At 36.8% G+C, this 27,505-nt stretch overlaps 1 protein-coding gene across 1 annotated transcript in view; it reads right to left on the reverse strand.

Moving 5' to 3' along the window:
* The window catches only part of Mtpbeta (mitochondrial trifunctional protein beta subunit), a 292,313-nt gene that overhangs the window by 195,084 nt on the left and 69,724 nt on the right, over positions 1-27,505 (reverse strand). The window contains exons 2-3 of the mRNA XM_090373364.1: positions 20,961-21,023; positions 15,141-15,255 (exon numbers count right to left, since the gene is read on the reverse strand). Of these exons, the coding sequence (XP_090229490.1) occupies positions 15,141-15,255; positions 20,961-21,023 (178 nt within the window). The remainder of the gene's footprint in view (positions 1-15,140; positions 15,256-20,960; positions 21,024-27,505) is intronic.

The following is a 27,505-nucleotide window of genomic DNA, read 5'->3' on the forward strand; positions in this document are numbered from 1 at the left end:
CTCTCTTCTTCCTCTATTAACCCCTCCACGTCTTTGGCATCAACCTCCAACTGAAGTAGCTCTGCAACCTTTACAATCTTATCTGTAACCTCTTCATATGTTTCATCTTTTTCAAATCCTTCAAAACCTTTTATGTGCTGTGGGTATATTTTCTTCCATGCGCCAATTAAACAACTTTTAAAGTAATTTCCGCCCAGGCCTTATTAATGTTTAAAATGGCGTGAGAAATATTGTAAGATTTCCATAAGTCTCTTAATGTAAAATTTTTCTCATCGTCTATTGCAGACAATGCCTGAGCAAATATTGTGCGTAAATAGTATGCTTTTAAATTCAAAATAACACCCTGATTAGATGAGTGAAGTTGTGTTTTGCGGTAGAAATATGACTCTCACGTTTGATTTGAAATCATGTAGATGCGATGGATGGACCTGGAGCATTATCTAATAGAAGCAAAATCCTTGAAAGAAACGTCATAGTCTTTATAATATTTTTCAACCTCGGGAATGAAGCAGCATTTAAACCAATTCTCAAAGAGAGATATTGTTATCCACACTCTCTGGTTCGATTGTAAATGCACGAGGATTTCCGGAATGGTACACAAGCAGTGGTTTTAATCTGTAATCTCCCACTGCATATTAGCTCCAAGCAAGAGTGGCCCTATCTTTTGATGCCTTGAAACCTGGCATTGTATTTTCCTCTTTGGGAATGTATGTTCAATCTGGCATTTTTTTTCCAATACAGAGCAATCTCGTCAAAGATAAAAATTTGTTGCATTCAATAGCTGCCTTCATCAATAATTTTTTTCCAACATATCACAAAATTTCTCTGCAGCTGCAGAATCGGCACTGGCAACTTCACTGCATAATTTAACGTTGTGTAAACCAGCAGGATGCTTGAACTTATTAAACCACCCGCTGCTTGCCATAAACTTGGGGGTTGGGGTTCGCCATACTTATCTTTATAAATACTTGTTGCTTTTGCTTGAATGGTCATTAGACTCAGGGGCACTCGCTTCTGAATCTGATTTTCTATCCATATTATTAACAGCTGTTCCATCTTTGATATAGCACCTGAACCTGTTTTGTGATAACTGTTGATTCTTTGACATGTTCTTTTATACGCGCACTGTCCTTTAAAATATATTCACTGTTGAAGCAGCGAGACCTAATTCCCTTGCAATAGATGACAAACTTTGTCCTGCTTTGTACTTCTTAATCATTTTCATCTTCATTTCTAAATCAATTTTGTTTAATTTCCTGGCTCTGCCAGCACTTGCACTTTCCGTTGGTCCCTTTCCCTTCTTCATTGTAATATGTAAATAGGAATGAAGAGAAGTTTCTGAAAATTTGTATTTTAAATGATTGAAGATCATTTAAAATACAAATCACTATAATAGCGTAAAAACCCACACAATTGCAGTTATCGATATTATCGCAAATGCAATAAGATCGAGTTTACTACCCGTTTATAATTAGATACACTAACAGAAAAGCCCAATAAACCAGAAAGTGCAAATTGTTTTTTAGTCGAGAAACTTCCAGAAACGTGCTTTAGAAAAATATCACAAAGGCATTCAAAATTGATTTTTATAACAAGAACACATGATAACGATGAAAGGGTAGTGCAATTTCCATTATAAATGTGACCTTTTAGGGAGATAAATAGCTTAATAATATAGCGAAATTTTCAACTTCCAAGGACTTGGAACGAATTATAAAAAAAGAAAAGAAAAAAGTGTTATTGGGTTCACATTACGATATTTTCACAATACCTTTCATTTATTCTTACGGGATGCAAAATACGTTTCCACGATTTTTTTAAGTTTGCACTGGCCGACAAAAACTTACAGTCTCTGAAATCCCAGGCACTTTGTTTTCCAGGCTGTTGCTCATGCCAATAGAAACAGTGCTAGAATCATTTTCACCTCTGCCAGCAGTACTGTTAATTATTTAGTCCATGTATTCCCCCCCCCCAAGCTAGCAGTTTTCCGAACCACCTAACACTGCCTCGACAGCATCAGCAAATATTTTTGCACCCTTTCTATTTAAGCATATCTCATCCCTGTAGAAGCAGTCCCTCCTGTTAACAAGCACACACAATACTGAGAAAAATTGTACCCCACGAGTCTTGCAGAATCTCTCCAGGGCAGAATTGATTGGCAAGGCTCTCATCATATACTGCTTCCTATCGTGTCTGGGCGGAATTGCAGACACCTTCAAATTCAACCCTAACTCGCAGCTTTTTTTCAACACTGACCTGTACTTGTTAAGTAATTCCGCCATTCTCCTACTCTTAATATCATTGGTGCCAACGTGTACAACAAAATCAGCTTTTGTGCCCTTAAAAGATATCTGCTCTCCAACGTCATCAACTTTTGTCCCTGGCAGACATACCCTGGTCCTGTTCTACCTATCCTTTTTGCCCAATATATTCCTGGTTTCCCTGACAATAGAGTCACCGACAACAACTAGCATAGTTTCTTGGGACCAGCACATTCTGCCTTGGGGATTGCCGTTCTGTTGCCTGATGTTGAAGTGCAAGCTCTGGTATTGATGTGGGAAGCTGAGAGCTTGATGTGTCCCTCAATTAAAGTCCTTCAAGGACATCTACCATGTTCTTTAAGCTCTCATAAATGCCTATAACAACGCTAAGTTGAGCCTCATTTCCTCACACTCCTTACATCAAGCACCCACAAAGACATTCCTCCTGGCAATATCATGCCTCGTTCCTGACTGTCCACAAACATAAAGCAAGTAGTAAATTTCAAAAGACTGTGACTTAGAGGACAACCACTCCCCTCAAGTTCTGCTCTGATTCAGAGCACTTCCATTGCCTTGAGCCTTTTGCTTTGCTGCTCTGGTCTGAGACATGATTTCGATTAAATTTTAATACAATTCAATTATAAATTTAACACAATTAGAAATATTACACTAAACATCTATCCCAATGCTATAATAACACTATATATATTTCAGTATCGAGTTTTATCTCCTTCCGAATTACGTTATATCAATTTCATATCTCCTATCAAGTTTAAGGTATGTACCAAGTTATAACGTTATATTTGTAAAATCGAAGTATTTATAACAGATAATAAAATTAGCTATCTATTGCTTCCCGTGTTGTTTGAACTCTCGTGTCAGCTATCTATGCCAAATCACCGATTCTAAAAGCTATACTAATATTATTATTGTTGTTGTTGTTTTGGTTTTTAGGAGCATTAGCAACTAAGGCCATATTGCTCCGGGATATGCGGTGGTCATTCCCCGATCTTTCCGCATCTTCTGTATTTGGTGGTGACGGGCTCGAACCCCGGTCTAATCAAGAAGCATATGATACGCTCTACTGCTCCTTCCCACCTGGCTACGGAGGCTATTATTGTTGTACATTATGCCTATGTGACAAGTAGGCGTAATGTGTTTTAAACTATTAAAACACATAAGCAGTGCTATAATTTATAGTTTATAATCCTCTGCTGACATTAATTACACTGCTACAAGTTACGCAGAAACTTCCAGTATCTGCTATACTGATACAAAAAACAATGGCAGTAGATTCGAATGCTACTGTCAATACAATGTTGGCAGAATATTAGTGAGCGTAACCCATAAAAAAACAAATAATCCCTTCTTTCAGTTATAGCTGGTTAGTGTGTGTGTGTGTGTGTGTGTGTGTGTGTGCTCGCTGTGTGCTTATACAATCCACATATTTTACATATATATTATTATTCTTTTATAGCAGGTGGTAATTGAATGCTATGAATACCTTCCCAGGGTTTAGTATTGGCATTAGTAGAGGCATGATGCAAGAAAGCAAGCTTATATAGCATCAGCCAAAAAAAAAAAAAAAAATAAAATAAAATAAAAAAACTCTTATCATTCCACCCATTCATTTACTCCAAATGCTCGTCTAGTTCTGTTTGAACTATTTTTAAGTTTTTGGCCTTCACTACTTCAGATGGAAGTTTGTTCCAACTATCAACCACCCGCTGGCTAAAGGCGAATTTCCGCCCATCTATTCTACGACTGTCTCTCCTCAATTTCAATTTATTTCCTCTCAGTTGAGTGATCTGAAAAAGAGGAAGTATCCCATCAGCATTAAGACTGCTCAAATCATTCTTATACACCTCAATTAGATCACCTTGCAGGTGTCTAGTCTACAGATTTTGCAATTTGCAGAACTTAAGTCTTTCTTGGTAAGAGCAAGAAAGACTTAAGTTCCTTTGTTCCATGCACCAATCTCATTGCCCTTCTCTGTACTTATTCCACCAGCTCTACATGCTGACTGGGCTAGCCGGGTGGGCAAAGTGGCTGCCTGGCAACCCAAAGGTTGCGGGTTCAAATCCCGCTTCGGGCTTGGATCAGAGTAAATGCAAAAACTTTGAGAGGTGCATTATGGCCACAGAACCCGATGCGACAACAACAAAAAAAAAAAAACAAAGAAAAACAGCTCTACATTCTTTGTAAAATGAGGCCTCCAGACCTATATGCAGTACTCATGGTGTAGCCTGACCTTTGTCTTATACAAGAGGACAATCACCTTCTTATCCCAGATAGCAAAATTTCTTTATATCATTGACAAGATACCATGAGATACTCTTGCAGCCTGTCTGCACTGCTCAAAAAACTTCATATCTGATTGCACAATTACCCCCAGGTCCTTTTCATTCTCTATTCCTATCCAGTACTTTACATTTGTCACTTTTAAACTTCAGTTGCCACTTCTCAGTCCATATGCTCAACTTTTCTAGATGCTGTACCTTCATCAATATCATTGATAAATACAGAACACAAAACTGGGCCCAACACTGAACCTTGGGCGACTCCACAACTAACATTAGTCCACAAACAGCAGTGTACATTGATTATCACTCTCTGTCTTCCCCCACTTAACCATTCTTTTATCCATTGCAGCAACTTGCCATTAATGCCATACTGCTCCAATTTGTATAGTGGTCTTCCATCTGCCATGGTATCAAAAGCTTTCCTAAAATCCAAGTACAGCAGGCCCCCGTTATAACGCTGTTCTTATATTATAACCCGTATCTGACTATAACGCTGTCACAGATCGCTATAACGCTCTTTTACAGACTGAATTTTTGGCATATTTAAACGAAATCATTTCATTTGTTGGAGTCGATAGCTTGAAAATGAATAGCAAAACAGCATTAAAACGTTTTCCACGCCGACATGAGAAATTTTCCCACGCTCAGTGAAATTTTCTCGCGCGCTAATTTAATTGTAGTACAGTGACTTGTTACGTAGTTCCGAGATCAACATTTTAAAAAATGATCAAATATATTGCTTGTAATATTTGCGTTGTATGCATTTATCCGAAGTCTACTTCGGATAAATGCATCACTCAGTATCGTATTAGACATCGTGCGAAACGGACAATTTACTTGAACATTGTATCGTAATTAATGCAACCAACGCAGTTACATTTTCGAAGAGTTAATAATGGCCGATAAGAATGAAAAAGCAACAACATTTGAGCGCAATACGAAGACTATAAATGTAAGGAAAAAGACTGAATTTGAAAATTAAATTAGACGTTTTGAAACGAATCGATTTGGGTCAAAGACAAGCGAATGTGTGTGCCATAATTTAGGACTTGCAAGTTTAACTGTAAGAACAATTATAAAAAAAAAAATAAAGAATTAATTTTAGCAGCAGGAAAGATAACTGTTCCACTGCTAGCAACTAGGGCTAGGCCGGCTATTAGGATTGAAATGGAAAGACTTTAACTAATTTTATTGAAGATAATATCCAATTCAGAATTTGGTTAATATTATTAAAAGAGAGAGAGAGAGAGAGAGAGAGAGAGAGAGAGAGAGAGAGAGAGAGAGAGAGATTAGCCAATATAATGATCTGAAGAAAACTCACCTAAAAAAAAAAATGTGGAACCATTTAAAACTAGTAAGGGCTGGTTGAATAGATTTAAAATCCAGGGAGAAGCCGCAAGTGCAGATTAAGGAGCCGAAACTTTCAAAAAAGAACTTGTTAAAATTATTGAAGAGGGGTATTGTGTGTTATACTTCTCAACAAAGTTTTTAACATAGATGAAGCAGGACTTTTGTGGAAACGAATGCCTAAAAGAAGTTTCATATTGAAAGAAAAAAAAAAAAAAACATGCCAGGTTTCAAAGCGGCGAAGGATCGGTTGACTTTATTGTTGGGTGGTAACGCTGCAGGGGATTTAAAATTAATACCCCTTTTAGTTTATTTGGAAGAGGGCCAAAGTTCAACCCAAAATCGACACATTTTTCTTGATTAAATTCATCAGTTAAATTAAATCAATTTAGATCAATTAAATTCATGATTTTAATTGGAATTTTGTGTTTAATTTTGATACGTAAGTAGTTACTACATAATTATATACGTATGTAATGCAGAATATTTTATATGTACAAATATTTGAATATTAAATATTTTGACCGACATTTGTGCATATTTTCACTACCGTTTATTATTGATTAGGAAATATCCTATGGCACCGACCGCAACTCACAAATACATGTTACCTTATGGGAATGTGGCGCTCGCTTAGCGCGGATTCACTTAGCGCTCTGTTTTTACGGAACCAATTATCAGCGTTAAGCGGGGGTCACCTGTATATCAAAATTATTTTGATATATTTTTTAATTTTATTTTTTGCATCCAGTTCCTTTGTGACCATATCATAGTATTCAATCAATTTTGTCAGACAAGACTTACCCTTAAGAATTCCATGCTGTGTCTGAACTATAACTTCAGTCTTGTCTAGATGATCCTGCAGTGCTTCTTTAACCAGTAACTCCATTATTTTCCCTGTAACAGAAGTTAATCTAACAGGTCTGTAATTACTCGTGTCAGCATTTGATTCACATTTGTGATTTGGGAATAATTGTAGCGCATCTCCATTCTGTGAGGACCTCCACTGAGTCCAAGATTCCCTCATAATCATTGTTAAGGGTTTCCATACTTCCTTTGCTGCCTCGTTTAATATAACTGGATAGATCCTATCCACCCCTGGTGTTTTTCTTATGTTTAACTTCAACAATTTCTCCTCCACTTTCCTCTCAGTTATTACAAAATCTGTTAGCTCCCTATTACAGTTTGATAAACTTCTGGCATTCTCCTCCCTTGGCTCCTGTGTGAATGCAGATGCAAAATACTCATTCAATTTGTCAGCTACCACAGCAGGTTCATCAAACAGTAAAACTGTCGATATCAAGTGGACCAATCTGATTCACCCTCTTTCTTCTACAATTACATAAGTAAAGAAGTCTTTGCTGTTTTTCTTTGCATCCTTTTTCAAAGATTTCTTGTAATCTGCCTTCGCTTGCCTAACCTCCTTTTTGCCTTGATTACAGACTAGCTTGTATCTACTACAGTGTTCTTTGTCACCTGATAATTTATATGTATCTCCGATGCATTTTTCTACTGCGCCATAAGTCTCATTAGTTCATCTGCCATTCCATTTAGGCCTAAAGCTCGAAAGGTATTTCTTAGCTGGGACAAAAAAACCTAGTAGCTTCCAAGATTTCTTACTTGAATACTTCCCATTTAGATTTTGCTGTTGGTAACATCATCACTTGATCCGTAGTATAGAATTTAAAAACTGTCTGGGACCACTGTAGCCACCTTTATGAAAGCAAAAATCCTTCCCTTTAATCCTGATGGTAGTTACATCTTTAAGTAAATCCCACATCAGCACACTGTGGTTACTGCCACCTAGTGGTTCCTTTATTTCTAGATTCTTAATGCATGAAGAATCACTGCTGATAATCAGATCAAGAGTATTTCTCCCTCTAGTTGCTTGTCGAACATGCTACTGTAGAAAATATTCATCCAAATAAGCCTTGCTAGTGGATAATGACTAACCCACAAGTTCCAGTCAATATCTTGGAAGTTAAACCCCCCACTCTATTTCTCTGCATATTTGTTCATTGTACTCATCAGAGTCATTTAGGCCTAAAACACCCACCTACTGTCAATTTTATTTTCTCAGTGCCTATGTCAAACCAAACTGACTCAACATTGCACTGTCCATCTATATAAACCGGATGCACTTCCTTAGATTTTATGTTTCTTACCTAACAGCATAACCCCTCCTCCCTTCTTATCCTTTCTGTACACATTGTACTTCCCCCAAATTCCAATTCTGCATTCCTTATCTCTGTGTGACACCACAGTTGTTCCTAACCGATAATTTGTTCTAGTGCTCATAAATTTGGAAATATTTTGTGGTGTTCCACTGTCTATTAAAGGTTGAGAAACAGTGGTTTAATGCACGTGTGTATTATCACTGACCTTCCCCCCCCAAACTAGCAGTTTCCTTGAGGATTTTAAGGCCTGCACAATAATACTGATAAAGATCGTTGCCCTTTGTATTAGTATAGGACTTAAGAGGCAAAAAAAAAAAAAAAAAAAAAGGCACTATGCAACCAATATCATCATGCTCTTCCCACTCCAGAAATTACTTTCCAACTATCCTCGGAACATTACGAGAAAGTCAACTTAAACCATACAAAAAAGGAATATATTCCAGTAATCGCAAATGTACAGAGAAAAATTATCTATCAAATAACATTATTCTCCAATAAAATTGACCTTTAAAACCAGAGCAACCTGAATTTCATTGTTCTTCCCATGAGACCTCAAGTCAGAAATGCATCACCTGGCAGGCAAGTAGATACCTGAATATCTGAGTCCCAAATTTTATCTGTCTCTGGGGTAGAGGTTTCCAAACTTTCATACCTTGTATCCCTATCTTCCAGAACAAGTGACAAAATTTTCTATAATTATACATACACAAATTAATATGAATGTGTCACAAAATTAATGAGACTGATTTTATAAAATGCAATGTAGCAGCACTGCACAGCATACCACATATCAGTGTGTAGGTTGACCCCCACTCCCTTCATAAGAGAGTAATCGCTTCTCGTTGCATTCAGTGTGTGTCAAGTGATTGTGAAGCAAGCAATCATGGGTCTGTAATTATGTTACACCATCAAATTTCATTTCAAACAGTGAATGCACAATAGAAATATACAAAAGGTTAAAAAGAGCTTATGAAAGTCAAGTTTTATCCCAAGCCCATGTTTTCCAATAACACAAGACTTCTTTGGAAGGACGTAAAAGGTAAACTGAAGATAAACCACATGCAAAGAGACCTGTTATGGTAACAAAAGAAGGGAAAGTGGAGAGGGTAAGTGCTCTGATTGTATCCGCCCAGCAGTCAACAGTGAGAATAATGGCAGGTGGGCTAACATCAGTCACTGGGCTATCCATGAGATTTTAATTGAGTATTTGGGTATATGCAAAATTTGTGTGAAAATAATGCCAAAAAATCACAATGAAGAATAGAAGGAAAATCAGAGGAGCACCTGCCTCAACTTTTTTCATCATGTTGAAACCAAGTCAGAGTTCCTTCAGCAAGTGATATCAGGTGATGAAATATAATTTTTGAGTAAGATTCAGAAACAAAAAGAGTGAAAAATGGCACACTGCAAATTTGCAACATCTGAAGAAAGCAAATCCAGAATCAAATCAATATTCATATGTTTTTTTGATCAGTGCGGGGTATTGCACAAGGAGTTCGTGCCTCAAAGTAAAGCGATCAACCAAACCTTCTACTGAAAAGTCCTTGAACAGCTACAGAAAAGGGACTGCCACCATATTCCCTTGATCTGTCTCTTGCAACTGTTAGTCAAGAATTAAGAATCACCTGGATGACATCACTTTAGGATGATGGACAATGTCCAGAGAATGCTGTAACCAATATACTGGGAAGGACCTCACAGAAGAAGTACTGCGTCTAGGGATGGAAGCAGTGCAGGAGTCGATGTGTGGCTTCCTGAGGAAGCTAACTTGATGGAGCAAACCTTCAGTTGTAGAAAATTTTAGAATACAATTCTTTATAGTCTCATTAACTTTATGACATACCTCATATATACTTGTACTACAATACATTTAATTTTCAAAAGTGAAATAAATTATGCTTCATACCTGGATTAGTGGGATAGTTTGTGCATGTTTTATTAAAAAAGTGCTTCATAAAAACATGCCCCTTCCCCCTCCCCAACCTCCAGGTGTACCCACATACTTTGGAAACTTCTGCTCTAGGACATCTATTCTCTTCTTCTGTGATTCAATTTCATCTGGCAATGGACTGAGTTTTAGTTTTGTACACTCTTTGCATTTAGCACAAAGAAGACAATCAATAATTGAATTAGGATTATCTACTAGATGATCTTTGAATGTATAGCCATTCCCATCCAAGCCATGACGGCCTATGATGAAAAGCGAATCTTGTAGTGACCATTATTAATAAGGTAAGAATTTAATTACAAAAAGTAATTGAATAAAAATATTAATCTGTGACTGAAATTAAGAATCTAAATTTTTCAAGTACCCAAAAGAAAATAACTTACTTGAATTAGCAATGAATTTCAATCTAACAGGGTTTAAAGGGGAACAGGTATTCTGCATGTTAATACACTCAATCTAAAACACTGATGGATCTAATATATATATATATATATATATATATGAAGAAAAGTAGTTAGATATAAGGTTCTCAGTAGAAAAAGGCTAAGGAGGAAGACAAGAATTAATTACTTCGCTTCTGAGGTAGTAATTAATTCTTGGCTTCCCCCTTAACCTGCTTTTTCTACTGAGAACCTTATATCTAACTACTTTTCTTCATTTCGTCTTTTAATATAATACTGAATTTTTAGTGCCATATGCCTAATTATGCTATTGGGGGCTTTTTGCTATTAGGCTTACTTTATTTAATTATTTCTCAACTAATTACATGCCAGAACTGGGAGGGTGCTGACACCTACTAACACTGGATATAAAATAACACATGCTCTGCTGCAACGTGGTCTTTCTTATATTTCATTTTCGTGGTAAGTTTTATTTTGCCTAACTAGTTTGTTATTCTTAACATACCGTTAAACCACGATTTAAGCGTGTAGGAATTAGCCTTTCCACCGTCCACTTCTTTTCCATAATATACATTATATATTATCCATTTTATTATCCTATTTTGCTTCATTATATTTATGATATACCAGGATCTCTTTCTATAAGGGACGGGAAATAACGCTCCTGGTATAATCCGACGTACAATTGCATTATAGCTTTTCCTTTACTTTTAACTGTTTACTATCATATTCTATTTTTCTTACCTCATGAACTATTAGTGTAATTCGAGAGGAATTGAGGTACTATTGCTATTCTTAAACCTTGAATCCGTTCTCCTTATTTTAGTGTTTGCTCCTTTGGTACTTATTAATATGATATTAATTGAAGGATATTGGTTCTCTTTTATTACTCTTCTTCCTTAATATTTGCTTTTGCTAGTTTTTCTATGTGTCTTGGCTATCGGTCGGGCGAAAGTCATCCAGCCTGTTAACAACTAAATTATTTTCTAACTTTAATTATACTTATCCATTTATCTCATAAATTACCTTTTGACCCTGTTAAACAGGCAGATGATATCAGAAACTGATAGCTGGGTTAATTAAAGGGGGACATATTGAAAGGGTTAGCCCTTGAAAAAGTCCCTTTCAATGTATCCCATGACCTATAATTGAGTTGATATATATTATTATTATGTTTATTAATTGTTTTATTTTTACTTTTACTTTGACTAATGATCATCCTTTACTAGGTTTGGCTTCGTGGACCAGTTATGGCTATTACAGCGTTAAGTAGCTACCAGCTTATCCAATATGAAATATATTTATTCTATATCTTACCTAATTTACTAATTGTACTTAAACTATACGAAAAAAAAAAAAAAAAAAATATATAAATATATATATATATATATATATATATATATATATATATATATTTTTTAGATGATTTAGGAAGTCTGGTTTGCCTGCCTCCCTAAAATCCATTTGTGCACACCTTCTCATTGGTAAGCTCTGTTACGTCACTTTGGTGGTAACGAACGTGTAGAGTTGTTCTCTTCAAGATGCCTGGTCAGCATGAAGAAGAAAACACCAAACCCTCCAGCACCTTTGACAACATGACGAAACAAATGGTTCTCACTCCCAAGCAGCTTTCACTCTCCCTATTATGAGAGCGAGAAGATCAGAGTAGAAGCATAGGGCACTAAGAATCTCTGGGTAGAACCAGGCAGCCATGCATGGAAACTGAACTTGGCCTGTTACAATGTAAGATTGTTCATCGGTGAAGAGAGGATATTAGAGCTGGAAAAGGAATTAGAAAATGTGAATTGGAATATTATCGGCATGGCTGAAACAAGAAGAAGAAATGAATCACTTATAAGTTTCTCAAGTGGAAATCTGCTGTACATCAATGGAAACAGTGAAGAGTGAAGGTGGAGTTGGCTTTCGGAATTCAAAAGTACATCACCAAGGGTGTGAAGATTATTACTTGGGATTTCTAAGAGATACAAACTAAAGGTTATAACGATATATGCAACAAAATCAAGCCATGATGATGAAGAATTTGAAGAAATGTACAATGAAATTGAGAGAGACTTCTAGATGAACAGAAAACTCACTACACCATCATTATGGGGGACTTCACTGCTAAGGTGGAAAGAGACAAACCAGCACCACAGAAAGAGAAACTAGGAAATTTTGGAATTGGTGAAAGACTCGTGAATTTGCAGAATCTCGAGGAATGTTCACAATGAACACTGTTTTCAAGAAAAGGTTGAACAGAAGGCAGATATGGAAGAGCCCAAATAGATTAACTAATGAAATTGACTTCATCATTACTAACAGAAGATATACTGTGAATGACGGTACAGTCCAGCACAAGAGAAATGAAGGAAGTGATCACAAAATGGTAAGGTGCACACTTGATATAGATGTAAGAAAAGAAAAAACTGACTCGAGTAAATAATATGAAGGTTTTTGAGGTAACAGAAGAAAAGAAAAACCAGTATGTACTGGAACTTAAGAACATGCTTGAGTTTCTGCAGACCTTCCAGCACCAAGATATCGACAAGGAATACAACTTTCTGAAAATTATAAAGCCCCAGAAACGTAAAAAGAAATCCAAAGAAGAAAAATTAGTCAAAAAATACTTGTCATGCTGAACCGAAGACGACAAATAAAGAGCAAGATAAACACTGACACAAGGACAAAACTGAGTATAGTGTCTTTCTTATGCAAAGCCATTAGAAAGAGACTCAGACAGGACATAAGCAAATTTAAGACATGAAAAGAACAAGCATTAAGGGAAAACAAAGGACTTAAATCAGCAGTCATACAGAAAAACTAATGGTACTGAATCTGAAGAATAGTGATGGAGTGATGGTGTACTTATAAATAGCAGAGAAGGCATAATTCATATAGCAGAAGACTACTATAAAGTATTAGGTTTCTTCATTTTCTTCAATGCATCATTCCCTTTATAGTAGTATAAAGGGAATGATGCATTGAAGAAAATGAAGAATTAAAAAGCCCCAGGTGAAGATGAAGTTACTTGTAGAGTTGTACACATTGGAAGGAAGAGACATGACATAGAAACCGGCAAGACTCTTCACAAAATACATTAGGAAAGATCTGACCCCTAAGGAGTGGAATAATGAAATCATAATTTTGCTGCATAAGAAAGGAGACAAATCAGAAATTGGAAATTATACACCAATTAGCTTGTTGTCCCACATCTACAACTTGTTCACAAGGGTCATCACTAACAGTTTAGAAAGAATACTTGATGAGAATCAACTGAAAAAGCAAGATGGCATTAGGACAGGATTCTCAAGCATGAATTATCTTCACGTAATATCACAGCTACTGGAGATAGCAAATGAATAAAAAACACCAATATGACTGGCATTTGTGGATTACGAAGAGGGATTTAACTCCATAGAGCATAAGGCAATGTTTCGGGCACTGGAAAGACAAGACATAGACACCCCATACATTACGATTTTGAAGAAAGTAGTTGAGAAAGCTACCTCCTTTATGGAGGTAGCTATATATATGAAAGACAAAGACAGTAGAAAATTTAAAATTGAGAAAGGAGTTCGACAAGGAGATAATATCTCCAAATTCGCTCACTGCTCCCTTAGAGGAAGCTTTCAGAAGATTGGATGGGTTGCAGAAAGGAGTCAATGTGAATGAAGAGTACCTACCATTTACGATTCACAGATGACATTGTGATCATAAGCCATGATCCCGAAGAATTACATGAAAATCTTAATCAGTTATGAAGAGTTAGGAAGGATTTTGGACTAAAGATGAATATGGCTAAAAGTAATGATGAACAAGTATGCCACAGAAAGGTATATGACCATTGAAGGAGTAGAAATCGAAAATGTGGATTCATATACTTACCTTGGACAAGTCATTAGCTGTAATAATGATATATGGCTGGAAGTCAGGCGAATAATAAATTTCGGATGGATAGCATTCAGAAAATATAGTGACATACTGAGGAGCAATATCCCAATTTGTCTGAAATGTAAAATAATGAACAATGTATGCTCCCCAACATGACTTATGGAAGTGAAACTTGAGCACTCACCATAAGAACGGAAGAGAAGCTGAAAACTACACAGCAAAGAATGGAACAAATCATATTAGGAATCAGACTGTTAGATAAGAAGAGAAACACATGGATTAGGTAGCAAACTCAAGTAAAGGACATTCTAATCAAAACTAAAGAACTGAAATTGGGTAGGACACATAGCTCAAAGAAATGAAGATAGATGGAATAAGAAAATAACAGAATGGTACCAAAGAGGAGCTAAAACTAAACCTGGAATACAACAACAGAGATGGACAGATGAAATTCAAGAGTTTGTGGGTAGTAAACGGATGGCCATTGCACAAAACAGAAGGAACTGAAAAGTTGCTGCAGAGGCCTTCATTGTGCAGTGGAGAATAAGAGGTATGCAACAGTGATTCAGAGACAATATTGCCAAGAGATAAAGGCACTCAAATGCCACCCGACAGATATTCCACCAGAGCAAGTGAGAGTTTTAATAACTGTTATTTTTATTTTATAATTCTACAAACAGTGAAAAAAAAATGCACCTCAAGAATGATTCACATAAAATATCAAACCCATACAACCAAGTTTATTTATAAGCCTAGCATGAACATGTTAATTAACAAAATTAAATAGTTAACATTTAACATAGTCTACTTACAGAAAGGCATGTCTTTGCAAATCATGTGCCATCATGTTGTTATACATGGTACCAGACTGTAAAAAAGGTGTGCGTACTCCCTCGACTAAAACTACATTCTTCAGTTTCCCATTTCCTTGTGTAAGAAAAACAATGATATAAAAATACAAGTGGTTAATGTTAATGTATTTATATGCAGTTTGTTACATTTCATGTAGTCAAGCTTGTGATTTTATAAATTAAAAAATCTTAATATGCAGTTAATGCTTTCATAATGTAGTTTGTTTATTTATTGCTGGATTTTAATAACTGAAATATAAAATACATTTAATGTTTCTGGAAGGATTAATTTAATAAACAAACATTCATGATTTATGTATTTGTTAAACTGATAACAAAAACAAGACTTACTCAAACAGCAACAACTATGTGTAAACTGAGAACATTTAATTTCTGTGCATTTGCCCCATTCCTATTCATTTCTCTAATCAGTTAGCAACAAACAAAATATAATGTACAGCATTTCAGTTGCAATGAATAGCATATGTATAGTTTATGTGATGGGTATGAAAAAAAAAAAAATATATATATATATTGCTGTTTTTCCGATCAGTGTGGAGTGGTGTACAAAGAGTTTGTACCTCAAGATAAAACTGTCAACCAAACTTTCTACTGCAAAGTCCTTGAGCAGCTATGCAAAAGAGACTGCCACCATATTCCCTGGATCTGTCTCCTGATTCCATAGATGACTTTTTTCTTTTGCCAAAGGTCAAGAATCGCCTGACAGTACATCATTTTTGAGATGATCAACAACATCTAGAATGCCGTAGCCAATGGTGATTATCTCATTGTACATTGGTTCAATTTTAAAGAAATTTAGCATGGCTTGACAACTCTATCTCAAAGAGCTAACAGTACATGGATAAAGTCTGTGTTACATATGGAAAAAAGAAAATAAATAAAATAATAATCTGAAGATTTCTATCAGTCTGATTTTAAAGAAATTTGAGATGATTCAACAAATCCTTCTACAATCCTTAACAAGTACAAGTCACATTTTGAAAAAAAGCCGTGAATTAGGGTTGAATTTGAAAGTGTCTGCAATTCTGCCCAGACACGATAGGAGGGAGTATATGATCAGTGCCTTGTCGATCAATTCGGCCCTGGAAAGATTGTGCAGAGCTCAAGGAGTAGAATTTTTTTTCACCCTGGTCTTTACTTGTTAACAGAAGGGACTGCTTCTACAGGGATGGGATACACTTAAATAGAAAGGGTGCAAGAATATTTGCCGATGCTATCGAGGCAGTGTTAGGTGGGTCGGAAAACTGCTAACTTGGGGGATACAAGGACTAATAGATTAACAGTAGCCACAGGCAGAGGTGAAAATGATTCTTTTACTGCTTCTATTGAATGAGCAGAAGCCTGGAAAACAAGATGCAGGATATTTCAGGGATTGTTGAGAGTCATTGCGGTACAAGTAAACAGATGGGTTGTGTTAGGGTAGATAAGAAAAAGAACAGGTGCATGTATACTTGGGTATACACCAATGCTAGGAGTTTGGTAAATAAATTTTATGAATTTGAGGTATTGCTCAAAACATCAAAAGCAGATATTGTTGGGATATCAGAGACGTGGTGTTACACAGATATAAGGAATGCAAAACTGGAATTTGGGGAGTACAATGTGTACAGAAAGGATAGGAAGGGAGGAGAGGTTATGCTATTAGTTAAGAAACACATAAAATCCAAGGAAGTAAAGCCAGTTGACATTGCTGGACAGTGCAGTGTCGGGTCAGTTTGGGTGACATAAGCACTGGGAGATCAAAATTGAGAGCAGGAGTGTGCTATAGGACTAATGATTCTGATGAGTATAATAAGAAATTGAACAGGGAAATAGAGTGGGCCAGTAAATCAGAGTGTCTTATAATGGGGGATTTTAATTTCCCAGATATTGACTGGAATTTGTCGGTTGGTCACTCACACACTAGCAAGGGGTAAAGTGAAGGGCTATTGCTTTCGTAAAGGCGACTACAATGGTCTGAGACAGTATTTAAATTATATACAGTGGGATTCTATACTTAATTCTATACATCATAACCAACTGATGATGTTACCAACAACAAATTCAAAATGGGAATCATTCAAAGAACTTATCTTGGAAGCTACTAGGCTTTACATACCCACTAAGAAATATTGTTCAAGGTTTAGGCCAAAATGGATGTCAGATGAAGTAATGAGGCATATGGCAGAGAAGAAAAATGCATGGGATACTTACAAATTAACACATGACACAGAAGCCTATGATAGATACAAGTTGATCTGTAACCAAGTTACAAAGGAGATTAGGCAGGCGAAGGCAGATTACGAGAAATCTTTGGCAAGGGATGCAAAGAAAAACAGCAAAGAGTTCTTTACTTATGTAAACTCTAGAAGGAAGGGGATGAATCAGATTGGTCCACTTGATATCGATGGGTCAAGTGTTGATGATCCTACTCAGGTAGCTAACAAACTGAATGAATATTTTGCATCGACGTTCACACATGAGGAGTTATTTAGCAAGGGGAATGCCAGAGGTGTATTCAACTCTGGCAGTAAGCTAGAGAATCTTGTAATAACTGAGAGTAAAGTGGAGGAGAAATTGTTGAAGATAAACACAAGAAAGGCACCTGGGGTGGATGGGATCTATCCAGTTATATTAAAGGAGGCAGCAAACGAAGTAAGCAAACCCTTAGCCATAATTAAGAGAGAGCTTCCTTGGACTCAGAGGAGGTACCCATAGACTGGAGATGTGCAAATGTGACCCCAATTCACAAAGGAGGATCAAAGGCTGACACAAGTAATTATAGACCTGTGAGTTTAACTTCTGTTCCAGGAAAATTAATGGAGACACTGGTTAAAGAAGCATTACAGGATCATCTAGACAAGACTTCGGTTATAGCTCGGACACAGCTTGGTTTTGTTAAGGGGAAGTCTTGCCTGACCAACTTGATTGGATACTATGATGCAGTCACAAAAGAACTGGATGCAGGGAATAACCTTGTTATTATATACTTGGATCTTAGAAAGGTTTTTCATACTGTTGCACATGGAAGACTGCTGCACAAATTGGAGCAGTGTGGCACTGGAGGCAAATTGCTGCTATGGATAAAGGGGTGGTTGAGGGGGAGAAGACAGAGAGTGGTAATTAATGGACACTGCTCATCATGGACTAATGTTATCAGTGGAGTCCCTCAGGATTTATTGTGTTCTGTATTTATAAATAATATTGATCATGGTATATCAAGCTTAATGTTCAAGTTTGCCGATGATACAAACGTTGGCAGGGTTGGAAAGACACTACTGACGCTATGCTGCTGCAACAGGATCTGGAAAGTTTGAGCAGATGGGCTGAGAGGTGGCAAATGAAGTTTAACATTGACAAATGTAAAGTACTACATAGGGGAAACAGATACCCCAGAGCAACGTATCAACTCTGTGGTACTACACTGACAGTGGTGGAGAATGAAAAGGACCTGGGGGTAATTGTGAAGGCAGATATGGTGTCTTATCAATGATATACAAGAATTTTTCTAGCAGGGATAAGGAGGTGATTATTCCCTTGTATAAGGCAATGGTCAGGCCATACCTTGAGTACTGCGTACAGGTCTGGAGGCCTCATTTTAGGAAGGATGTAGATTTGCTTGAGTGTGTACAGAGAAGGGCAACAAGATTGATGAGGGGAATGAAGGGATCCTCTTACCAAGAGAGGCTTAAGTTCTGCAAATTGCAGTGGCTGGAGACTAGGAACCTGCATGGTGATTTGATTGAGGTGTATAAGGCCTTGAATGGGTTGAGCACGCTGAATTCTGATGGGATCCTTCCACTTGTTCAGATTACGAACCTAAGGGGGCATAAATTCAAATTAAGAAAAGAGAGATGTAGAACAGATGTGCGGAAATTTGCCTTTAGCCAACGGGTGGTTTATTGCTGGAACAAACTTCCATCTGTCGTTGTGGAAGCTGATAGGTTAAATAAGTTTAAGGAGGAACTGGACAGGCATTTGGAGGGAATGGTGTGATTTTTTTTTTGGCTGATGCTGCATAAGCTCATACACTTGCTTTCTTGTATCACATGCCACTACTACTATTAATTACTACCTAAAAAAATCTCGTGTAGTGCAAAACTGTGTTATACAGGTCTAAGAACCAGTACATAAAGGGGGGGGGGGAGTTACTTTCCTAAACCTAACAAAAATACACCTTTTTTTTATAACTATCAGAAACTTAATTTCTATTAAAAAATAGTAATAGCTGAACAAGACTTGGAAACTGTGATACATATATGTCATTTAATTTTCTTCCTCTTCATCACTGCTAAGCACAATCAAACGAGAACATTTTCTCTGTTTCAGAATATCATTACCTTCTGAACTTTCTTCTGCAGCATCTAGATTTCACGTATCTTCTGCTCTCTTTAAAAAATCAGTAATTTGGGTTTGTTTGCTTTTTCTTGAAAGATCTTTGTAATTTTCACAGTATGGAGCTAAGCATTTTTGAAGCTCTCTTTTGAACTGGTGGTTCTTTCAGTCAAAGGATCTGCATTCAAAAAATAAGATTCTAATTGCTTTGCTAAGTTTATGCCTCCCTTTATGCTTCTTAGCATAAAATTTGGAAATTAAGAATTTTCATCAACGCTATCATCCTCTGAATTGATTACTTCATTTAAATTTAAACAATTTGCAAATTGTTTAAATTTAAATGAATTTGCATACTTTGCAAATTTAAACAATTTGCAAAGTATGAAACCTTTCCCCCTTTTTTAAGACTATCCAAAATTTGTATCTTTGATTATAGATTAGGGCTGAAATTTAATTCCTTACAAAGGAATTATTCCCATATAGTTCTTAAGAACAAAATTTAGTAATACATACCGGAAAAATTTATAAACGATCAAATAAAAACCAAAATAACCTTACAAAAAACCTTAAAAGTCACGAACTGCATGCTTTGAAGTCAATTTTTTATGGTCTCAAAAAAGCAGAAGTTCAATAGTACAGAACCTAACACGGGAATTTTTCCAACAAAATAAAATACGGGGATTTCGCAATAATTTTCACAAAAAAGAATGGAAATGTTTAAAATTTACATTCAACATAATGGCAGGGTTTTCCCCCACTCAAAAGTTCAAAAATACTGTGTTATGCAAGGTTTGCAACAGTTCTCTAATCATGTTAGAACGAAACCATGTTATATAAGTACCGTGTTATATGGGGTTGCTAAATTTTTGTATGTACAAAAATTTAATCATGAGTCAAAATATAAGTACAGAGCACCATTTACCTCCATCTCAGACATGGTCTGAATACACATGAAACAGATTTTAAAATAACATCTAACCTTTATGAGCCCTGCAAACTCAAAAAACACTTCTACATAAGATCGTGTTAACTGAAAAACTGGAAATGGATATTTACCAGGAACCTTACCTACAATTATTCAATTGATATAAACTGATATCTTATTTAATATCACTGTGGTCTTTCTACAACAATATTTACCTATATACAGATTATAAATGCTTTTGAACAATGCTAGCTACTAATGTTAAGGTGCAATCCTATATGGCATAAAATGTCATTGGTAAAATATTTTCATCTTTATACAACCCGAAACTGCATGTTAGGAACACCGTTACTTTTCAGTGAGTCTTTTTTTTAACTATAACAGAATGCCAACAAACACAAATTTGCATTTAAAATATATATTCCACAAACAATGCCAAAGATTAAGAGCTTGACATAAGACCATCTTGTTATATAATTCTCAAAACAGTAGTGCTGTATGTAACAGAAAAAATTACTTACCATCTGAGGCTTTTGCATCTCTTGCAAAATATGCCTGGCTACTGTTAAGGCATCGTGCTACATCTATTTAAAAATATAAAAAAGAAAATATCATTACTATATCAAATCTAAGAACTTATTCAATATAGGTGTAATGTCCGAAATGAAACAACCTAGAAATTTCTAGTTTTGGATGATAAATCGAACCAGACATGAAATTTCAGATTTCAAACAGGGATAAAGGGAGAATATGTCAGCAGGACAGATGTATACTTTTTAATAATTTTTCTATGTGATCAACTTATTTTTATTCACTGTTATTTTATTCTTTTATCATAAGGGCCAGTGGTGTCCCATCTATAGCCGACTAATATTTTTATACGGCTGCGCAGAAAGTGAACTAAAACAGCATTTTAGAATTGAGCCATTGCACGTACAGGCATGCAAGCATCGAGCTCGACTGTATCAAACTTGTACATGTAGTCCAGTTTTTTTTTTTTGTTATTTGGTTTTTAGGAGCATTAGCAACTAAGGCCATATTGCTCCGGGATATGCGGTGGTCATTCCCTGAATGACCTTTCCGCATCCTCCGTATTTGGTGGTGATGGGCTCGAACCCCGGTCTAATCAAGAAGCGTGTGCTACGCACTGCTGCTCCTTCCCACCTGGCTATGGAGGCGCCCATGTAGTCCAGTGCAGTCATATATACACTAAATACAGTTACGTATCAATCTATGCATACTGTTAAATTCTACTACAGTTGATTCCGGTTAATTGGAATACATCGGGACTAGTGCATTTTGGCCCCATTAAGCGGCTGCCCCAATTATCCGAAGTTTCACATAAAAATAGTTAAAAATACAATGGACCCCCTTTACAACTGGTCCACTGTACAATCAAATCACGTTACGGTGGAGTCACCACAGTAAAGTACAGTCAGTCCTCGTATAACACGTGTTAACACTACACGAATTCGATCATACACGATTTATAAATAGGGGAACAATATGTTATATAACACGAACCGAATTCGCTTATGCACGATTCGCCTTTGTGTTTACAAGAAATGGCAGTCGAACGCGGAATCACCCCAACTGAACACAACACGATAGGAATGAAGAGAAGATTTCTGAAAATGTATTTATGTTTTTTATATCAGTGAAGGGGAAACACATTTCACCATAATAACGTAAAAACCAACACAATTCCAGCTATCAGTATTATCACAAATGCAATTAGATCGAGTTTACTACCAGTTTATAACAGATTCCACTAGCAGAAATGCAACTGGAAATTGTTTTTATTGTTTTATGGTAGTAACCCCTAGAAATGTGCTTTAGTAAAATGTGAGGTGTTAATAGTGTATCTCTGCCTTTACGGTGTTGTTTATTCAGTTGCTACACGCACACAGCTTTGTTTATGTGTATCAAGAGTGCCTCCTCATTTTGTAATAGTGCTTTATTCCCTAAAAATGAGAAAAATACTTAAAAGGTGTGAAAAGGAAGCATCCTGGTGAAGACACTACAGATTCAGAGAGAAAAAGAAAAGCAATATCGATAAACAGAGGCGGACTGGATCAAAAATTCTTACCCAGGAAAATTTGTAGTGGCCTCATACTAGTGTTTATGGCCAAAATCACACCGGCCTCTGGCCCACCGGGGTTTCCCCGGTAAGGCTTATGGCCAGTCCGCCTCTGTTGATAGAGAAAAAATATGAAATTGTGAAACGCTTTGAGCGAAATGAATGACCATGTGATATTGCACGTGCTACAGACCTAAATGAGGCAATGCCGAGAATTACAAAGAATGCAGAGAAAATAAAAACAACTTTCATAGCAGGAACAACTCAAAGTGTAATTAAAATCCATCAGATTAAGACACAAAGAATTGGAGAATTGTCATCTGTTTGGACAGAAAATCAAAGTACAAGTTTGCTTATGATAGAAGCAAAAGCATTAGCAATATTTTATTATGTAATAGTCGTAATAAAATACATAAGTATTTTATTCCGATTATTTATTGTGTTTGGTAATGTTTTGGTTACAAATGTGTGTTCAATCTTGGGTGGCCGGCACCTAACACTATTTTTCCCATAGGGCCTGTTGTTTATATTGCACAAATTTGCATTGCACGAGGGTTTCTAGAAACACAACTATCGTGCTATATGAGGACTGACTGTACAGTTCACTATACAATGTGTAGTAAGCTGTTTGTTTGTTTGTTTGTTTGTTATTTGGTTTTTAGGAGCATTAGCAACTAAGGCCATATTGCTCCGGGATATGCGGTGGTCATTCCCTGACCTTTCCGCATCCTCCATATTTGGTGGTAATGGGCTTGAACCCCGGTCTAATCAAGAAGCGTGTGCTATGCACTGCTGCTCCTTCCCACTTGGCTACGGAGGGGCCTTGTATGTGTGTGTGTAGTAAGCGCCGGTCTTTGCGATCACGTTTGCGAATGGAATTTTAATTCTATTAAACAGCAATTCTGATGAGCGAAAATAGGAGGAATATTATCCACAGTCTATAAAAGTAAAGATATACTGTTCTTTGTTACCCTTTGTTACCTTACCAATTAAAAAATTAAATGATACATGAAAATCAGAAGAATACACGTGATAATCGGAATAATTAATACGTACTGTAATATGTACATACTAACTAGTTGACATTTCTGTTCGCTGACATTTGTTGGTGGGGATTAAAATTTAAGAGTATAAAGATAAGTAATCAATAACAACGAACACGGAACACACAAATTTCATGTAACGCAATACGCGCAAGTCAGAACGGAGTAAGAAGTTATGAAGCTTTAAAAATAGGAATGAAGAGAAGATTCTGAAAATTAATTTTTTTATATGATTGAAGATTTCATGGAAGTGCAAACACATTTCACCATAATATCCCACAGAATGCCAGCTGTCAGTATTATCGAAAATTCAATAAGATCAAGTTTACTATCCGTTTATGATAGACTGCACAAACAGAAAAGCCCAATACACAGGTGACTGCTAATTGTTTTTATTGTTTTATGGTTGTGACCTCCCGAAATCCGACCGAACTGCATGGTACGGTCGGAGACAATCGTAGGGTAATCTCCAGTGCTGCAGTCTCCTGCCCCAATTAAACGGCATTTTTTGTCCCAATTAGGTGAAGTAAACCTTGGCTATTTTCTCGATTGGGTTGTTTTTTAAGATTTGCCCCAAATAAATGGCTGCCCAGATTAACCGGTGGCATAACTGGAATCCACTGTATTTTGATATCACTTGTTCATTGTACTGAATTATTATTAATTTGTATTAAATTAAAAAATCATCTTTAAAAATGTTACGAAAGAGGAAAGTTGATTTGGAGTGTCGTATTTTTAATCAAAGATGGATCGAAGTCAATTTCTTCACAGAGTACCTTGTGAAGAAGTACCTTGAGTACAGGTCTGGAGGCCTCTTTTTAGGAAGGATATAGAGTGGCTAGAGCAAGTACAGAGAAGGGCAACAAGATTGGCGAGGGGAACGAAAGGGTGCTCTCACCAAGAAAGTATGAGCATTAGTAGAGGCACATGATGCAAGAATTCAAGCTTACACAGCATCAGCCAAAAAAATAAAAAAATAAAAAAAACCCTTCCCATTTGACTGATCCATTTGTTCCAAATGGATGTCTAGTGCTGCCTTGAATTTATTTAAGCTATTAACTTCCACCACAACAGATGGGAGTCTGTTCCAACGATCCACTACCCGCTGGCCAAAGGCAAACTTCCACACATCTATTCTACAACTGCCTTTCCTCAGTTTGAATCTATGCCCCCTCAGGTTTGTACTCCCGCTAGTTAGTACACCGGACCGAAATTATTGGTAACTCTTTAAGAGGCTTCTGGATCAGGTAGTGTATAATCTTGCTACTTCTACTTTGCCAGATAGTGACTGGAGGGAGTCCGAGTAGGTATGCGGTGGTCATTGTCAAGGCCACGTTATGTCAAGGATCTGGGTATATTCTTACAATGTGTATGCCATATCCAAAAATTTCATTACTTCATACAGCATGTCTCTCCCACTTTTTCTTCCTAATGAATACACCACAAATTGTCAAAGTAATAGAGCAAGCTTATCTGCGAAAAGATCTAAACCTGCCAAACACTTCCTAGTTCATTTAACAAATATATGTGGTCTCAATTCTAATCTTAATGATGTCCATTTCCACTTGCAGTCTGCCAAATCCCAAGCACTTTTTCTGACAGAACCTCAGTTATCGGTTGATTCAACTTCTGCTCATCTCAGTTGCCAAAATTATTCGCTGTACGATTACTTTCGCCTCATAGGTGGTATTTGTGCATATATCCGTTCCAATATTCCCTGTCAGAGATTTAGTAATTTGGAATCTCCTCTTTTCGATCTTCTCTGGCTTAAAATCTCTCTACCTCACTGTTTCAAATTCATCCATGAATCATTCGTAGCTCTTTGACTTCCTCTCTTTGCAACGTTACTTTCTCCAGTCCAACTTTCCTAACAGTGAGGTAATTTTCCTTGGTGATTTTAATGTTCACAACTCCAGCTGGCTTCTGTTTTTCTAGTCACACAGACCCAGCTGTTCGAGATGCTGAGGCTGTTGCAATTACTAATGACCTTGCACAGATTGTTCACTTACTTATAAGAATACCAGACAATCCTAACCATACAGCCAACACGCTTGATCTTTTTCTCACAAACAACCGTTCTAAGTGCACAGTTGAAGTGAGTGGTCCTTTAGGCACCTCAGTCTCTTCTCCAATAGAGCCTTTATCTCATGTCTTTCCCAACCTCATATTGTTTGGCATTCTTGTAATACCAACCTCACATTGTTTGGCATTACAAGAATGCAAAATGGGACGACCTGCAAGATTTATTTTCTTCTTTTCCTTATTTGGATTACTGTTTCAGAACTTTTGATGTCAAAATTTGCTCAGATCATGTTAGTGTAATTATTCTTGCAGGAATGGAATCCTTTATTCCACACTCCACTTTAAAATAGCATCCTTTATCTAAACCTTGGTTTTCCAATAAATGTGCTAAGGCTGTCCAAGAGAAGAACGTTGCATATCGTAATTGGCTTGTTTCTAATTCTTCAGTTTCATTTTCTGCCTACATCAAAGCTCACAACAATCGTCAAGCAGTTATTAATCAGTCCAAACTAGATTTTGAACAGGCCAAGAGTAGAAAACTTGCTTCTTGCCCTAATGGTAGCTGAGCATTATGGTCTCTTGCCACAGCTATTGGCCTCACATTTTGCCCATCTGTGATCCCACCTCTGTCAAAACCACATGGTTCTGTTGTCACTTCAGCCAAGGATAAAGCTGACCTAGCATCCCATTTTTCTTCCAACTCATGTATTAATAATCTTGGTAAAACACCTCCCACCATTCCCAACACGCTCCATTCAATGCCTCCTGTGGTCTACCATCAAAAGGATGTCAGAAGGAGTTTGATGAACCTTGATGCTAAGAAAGCTACAGGACCTGATGGTATTTCTCCACTTGTTCTCAAAACCTGTGCTCCTGAACTTACTCCTATTTTTTGTCGCCTTTTTTCACTTTCTTATTCCAAAGGTGTTTTTCCTTCTGCTTAGAAATTTGCTCATATCCAGCCAGTTCCTAAAAAGGGTGACAAATCCCTCCCATCCAATTATCGTCCCATTGCAATTACTTCTACTCTTTCTAAAGTAATGGAGAAAGCAATTAACCGCCAACTCTTAAAATACCTAGAAACCTTCCGTCTGATCAACGATCGCCAGTATGGATTCCGTCAGTGTCGATCCACTGGTGATATTCTGGCTTATGTTACCCATTTATGGACCAATTCAATGGAAAGGTTCAGTGAAATACAAGTAGTTGCTCTTGATATCTCAAAGGCTTTTGATCGTGTCTGGCATAAATGTCTTCTAAACAAGCTTCCATCTTATGGTTTGCCAGCTGTTTTTGGTAATTGGTTATCCAGTGTTCTCTCTGATAGCTCACTGAAGGTGATGGTAGATGGCTCTCTGTCTTCTAACTTCCCCACTAATGCCGGTGTCCCCCAAGGTTCAGTTCTTTACTCCACTCTTTTCCTCTTGTATATTAATGACCTTCTTCCATGACTAGAAATCCTATCCATAATTTTGCGAACGATAGCACATTGCATTCCACTTTCCATTCTGAGAAACCTTGCCCTGCTCAATCAGCTTCAACTTCTCGAATATCCATTACCAATTCCTTAAATGCCCATCTCCAGGTAATTCTCCAGTGGGGCAAAGGCTACTTAGTTGATTTTAATGCTTCTAAAATTCAGTCTTGTCTTATATCTAGCAAAAAGGATTCTTCTGCTCCTATGCTTATCTTTGGTGAAACTCCGATTTCTAGGCAAAATGATATATCTCTTTTAGGGATTACCGTAACTTCTAATCTTTCTTCGCACAAGCACGTTACAAATATTGCTTCCTCTGCCTCTAAAATACTTGGCTTTCTTTTTCCCTCTTGGTGTTACTTTTCTTCCAAACAGCTGTTCACTCTGTACGAATCACAATTATGCCCACAATGGAATATTGTTCCACTCCTGTGGCGGGCCCCA

The sequence above is a fragment of the Mastigoproctus giganteus genome, chromosome 5 (genome assembly GCF_048544385.1).
Source record: "Mastigoproctus giganteus isolate SK-2022 chromosome 5, ASM4854438v1, whole genome shotgun sequence".
Classification (NCBI taxonomy): Eukaryota; Metazoa; Arthropoda; class Arachnida; order Uropygi; family Thelyphonidae; genus Mastigoproctus; species Mastigoproctus giganteus.